Genomic DNA, 3874 nt, shown 5'->3' with positions numbered 1-3874 from the left:
AACAGAAAGTCAAAAGCTGGCGGACGTAAACTTAAATTAACGACCTTCTCACAGAGAAGGTCATAAACGTTTATGACCAAAATATGCCTACTATTTTGTTTTGGTCACTAGCTGTCTGCCCAGGCCACGTCGGATCCGACGTGACAATCTGACGTGGCAAAATTACTACCAATTGAAAAGGTCGTTACTTAGAATCATCCCGGTCCATTTTAGTGCTTTAGATGGGCCGAGCCCATTAATTCAGCCTTTCTATATATTTTTTTCATGTCAATTTTTGGTCCATTTCATGGGCCTAGCCCAACATTATAGCCTTTTTATCTTTGGGTCGTAGCCTTTGTTTCTCTTTTTTTAATGCATGCCAATTGTCAAATTCTGGTAAGTGGGTCCCAAATGTGATGTTCTAGTTTGTGGGACCCTACTGTCAAGGTCATGTTCATTCATATTTCAATATGCAAATACAAAAAACAGACACATTATTTCAAATAACAGCAGGAAGCAATCTGCTACATCATATAACATACATAAAAATGTGATCAGCATCAAGTTTACAATTAGATAACACACATACAGCCCAAGTGTATCAGCCCAATTCTATCACAGGAGCCCTACAAGTTCTGCTACATCATATAACACACAAATAGGATCAGCTCCCAGAACTAGCACACGTACAAGTTCTGCTACAAGGAGTTCGTTACTCCCAGAACTAGCTCAATGAGGTAAAACTATGCTTCATCCAACTTCTTTGTCATGAATGAAATGCCAGCATCTGCACATTGTAGAACAAAATGTTTAGGGACAAAATAAAAGTAAATCGAACAGTAAAGTATCAAAAAAACCAAAGTATTAAAAACTGCAGTAATTTACTCATAGTTGGCAGGTACACAATACCATGGTTTTAATATAAAATACAGAGCAAGTGTTTGGCTACAACGTAGAATGCTGTAAAATTTGTTGACTAGCCCTTAAGCAGTCGCATCTAGCTAGCCGATGTGGCAGCCAATGCAAACACGAGCTAGCCGGTTGTGTATTGTTCCTGTTATGTTAATCTAGCTAAGTAGGTTGGCTAGCCCTTGCCATTCAGGTCCATATTAACCGAAGCATACATAGACGGCAGATTTTGGCATGCTAGAATTCTTACGGCAAACAAGATTGTTTGTCCAGTAAATTATTCGTTAGGAACATCTCAGGTATACAAGAAACGGGATAATGATTCATTATCCATGAGGGTGACCTCTATGGTGCAGTCTATTGACGGAGGGTCTAGCTTACTGCTGCTACTCCACATATCAAATTTTACTTAATAGAGCAAGATGGAGTAACCCAAAAAATTAACAAGGAAAGCAAATGTACTGCAAATGGCATTTCACTAGAGATTTTCAAGTTAAAAATACTCCCAGGGGTAAACAACAATGACACGGACGGAGTAAAGGAAGGATGTTGTAAATTAATCAAGTAATGCTTTTTTGTTCTCATATTTTTCACCCTCTCAACACTGCCTAGAGCACTTACAAGATGACAAAGTTAATTTTGCATAACACATATGGATTCTTATCTTCTTTAGTAAGGGGGCACATTTATAGCTAATTAAGCACGATGAAAGGGACCATCCAATTAAATTCCATTCTTATCTTCTTTGGTAAGGACAGGCAGAACATCCCAGCATATCTCAAGTTGATGAATTATTCTAGCAATAACCAACTTAGAAACATCCCTCGTTGTTCCATTTAATCTTACTACAAGATAGTAGAAGAATCACTCTTGGTGAATCAAATCATAACAAATCGAGCAATAGATACAGGAGGCACATCAGGCCTGGCCATTTTCATTTCAGTAATTTAGAAAGAGGGGCGATGGGGAACAGAACCTTGAGGCCCTGTTATGGGGTTGTGTCTGATGAAGGTTTGCCCTTTGGGGCGGCAGTTGCAGCTCCACCAGATGCAGCAGCAGCACCTCCAACTGGCACAGCGGCGGCGGCAGCACCAATGTTCACCTGTGTGACATTTCAGATCATCATTACAGAATTTTATTTATTTATTGAAGACACAAGCAGCAAAGATCGTGTCTACCTTCGCATATATTTATTTAAGACACAAGCAGCAGGTCAACAACAATAGCATTGCATGGTCAACACTAAGCAGTCTGCTTGAAATCAGCCTAACAAGTGACTATAACTATAGTCGTAGGCAAGCAGAACTGTTTCTATTGAACTTCGATCATAGCTGCGACAAACTGAACTACACTATTTATTTACAAGCGTAAATAATCTAGAACCAGTAGGAGGTTCCTCCACCTATGCGGGAGGCTGATCGGTGCGGCCAGTGCGGGAGGCTGATCAGCCGACCGGCGAGGGGCTTGTGAACAACAGTTACTCCAGAAGTCCAGCTTAAGTAGTCAAATTTTGGATGTATGAAATATAGATACTTGCAGATATCAATAGTTGGATGTGTACTAATGATTATCTGTGACAGACAATTATAAGGATGTATGACAACCCGTTTAGATGGGCTTACATATCAACATGAAAAGATTAAAAACAAAAAAATAGTTACTAAATCTGACTAATACTACAAAAACAGCAAAGCATTTAGTCCTAAACTAAATCAGATTAACAGGTAAAAATAGATCTACATCCAAATGATTCTCAACAAGAATAAGATGCATCTACAGACCAGAATACATTGTCAAGTAGCCAAGCATGATCTAATCTGGAAGGGCGACTCCTCCTAGCTTCTCGCTCGAGTACTTCTTGTAGACGACCTTCAGCTTGCTGTCAGGCGCGGTGGAGTGCGAGGCCACCAGGATCTTGGCCGCGTCCCTGAAACCAATCATCACACAAAATAAGTCACTGCCCCTGAATGAAATCATCACAGATTCAAGCTACGAGGGATTCAGTAGCGTGCGTGCTTACATCAGTTGTGCTTCAGTGAAGCCAGTGTGGTGCTTCAGAGTGTCGGTCCACAGAGGGGTCTTCTTCAGGGGGAGCCTGGCCGCGTAGACAGGAGTCACGGCGACCATGGAGGGCTTGGACTGCACCAGACCATACTGCAGCAGCGCCATCTCCGCGAAGAAGAAGACGGTGTTCACAGATGAGTTCAGGATCAAATCTTGCCCATTTGTCCTACGGAAGTGCGTAGCATAAGTGCGTTGGTTGAGCGCGTACCGTATGACAGAGTCGGAGAACATCTTCTCAGTCTGGCGGCGTCGGAGGGAGTTGAGGTCGTCGCTGCCGCAACGGTCGATGGCGAAGCCGACGACGGCGTCGGTGGCGAGGACGTCGCGGAGGGCGGGGAGCAGCGGGTGGCGTAGGGCCAAGAGCACGTCGCGCTTGAACCAAATCCTCCGGTGTCCGTCCCCGCCGCCGCTCCCGCCGCTATTCTTGTGCCGCGCGGCCTCCCGCAAGACTGACTTGAGCGCCATGGCGACGTCGCCGGCGCCGTCCTCGCCCTCGGGCACGACGTGGAAGAAGACGCCCTTGGCACCGCGGCCGAGCACGGAGACGGCCCTGAGGTCCGCCAGGCTGAGCTGTCGCGGCTCCGGCGGCGGCGGCGCGAGCGCCTGCGCCGTCATGGCCACCGCGAGCGCGCATGAGGACGGCGCCGCCTTGGATTGGGCGTTGTGCCCTGCGCCTGCACCTGCGCGAGTGAGAGGGAGGAAGGGTGGGGTGGGGGATTGGTTGCGGATCGAGGAGAGGGAGGCCGCCGGAGGGGAGAGAGGGAGGGAGGAGCAGAGCGTGGGGATCTTGCCGGAGGGGAGGGAGGAAGGAGCACAGCACGGAGATCTGGATCAAGGAGAGCGAGGGGAGCTCGACAGATCTGGAAGAGGAGAGGAGGGGAAGAGAGCGAGAGAAAGAAAGGAGGCAGGGAGGTGGATGCAA

General features: G+C 46.5%; 1 protein-coding gene across 1 annotated transcript; it reads right to left on the bottom strand.

The window, feature by feature from the left end:
* Nucleotides 1-320: 320 nt before the first annotated feature.
* LOC147991193 (serine/threonine-protein kinase OXI1-like) lies at nucleotides 321-3672 on the bottom strand. Its single transcript, XM_087537657.1, has 4 exons — nucleotides 2909-3672; nucleotides 2670-2815; nucleotides 1865-1990; nucleotides 321-766 (listed from the first exon to the last, which is right to left on the bottom strand). Exons 1-2 carry the CDS (start codon nucleotides 3565-3567, stop codon nucleotides 2701-2703), a joined length of 774 nt encoding a protein of 257 aa, XP_087393783.1. The 5' UTR covers nucleotides 3568-3672; the 3' UTR covers nucleotides 321-766; nucleotides 1865-1990; nucleotides 2670-2700.
* Nucleotides 3673-3874: the final 202 nt, after the last annotated feature.

This window comes from Triticum urartu, chromosome 1A (genome assembly GCF_056163025.1).
Source record: "Triticum urartu cultivar PI428250 chromosome 1A, HENAU_Tu73, whole genome shotgun sequence".
NCBI lineage: Eukaryota > Viridiplantae > Streptophyta > Magnoliopsida > Poales > Poaceae > Triticum > Triticum urartu.
This window is presented reverse-complemented; position numbering and strand designations above follow the sequence as displayed.

Excerpts from the sequence above, each read along its gene's own strand:
- LOC147991193 (XM_087537657.1), bottom strand. The coding sequence starts at position 3,567 with ATGACGGCGCAGGCGCTCGCGCCGCCGCCGCCGGAGCCGCGACAGCTC. Across the intron at positions 2,816-2,908 it reads TTCACTGAAGCACAACTGAT|GGACGCGGCCAAGATCCTGG; the intron begins GTAAGCACGCAC and ends GATTGGTTTCAG.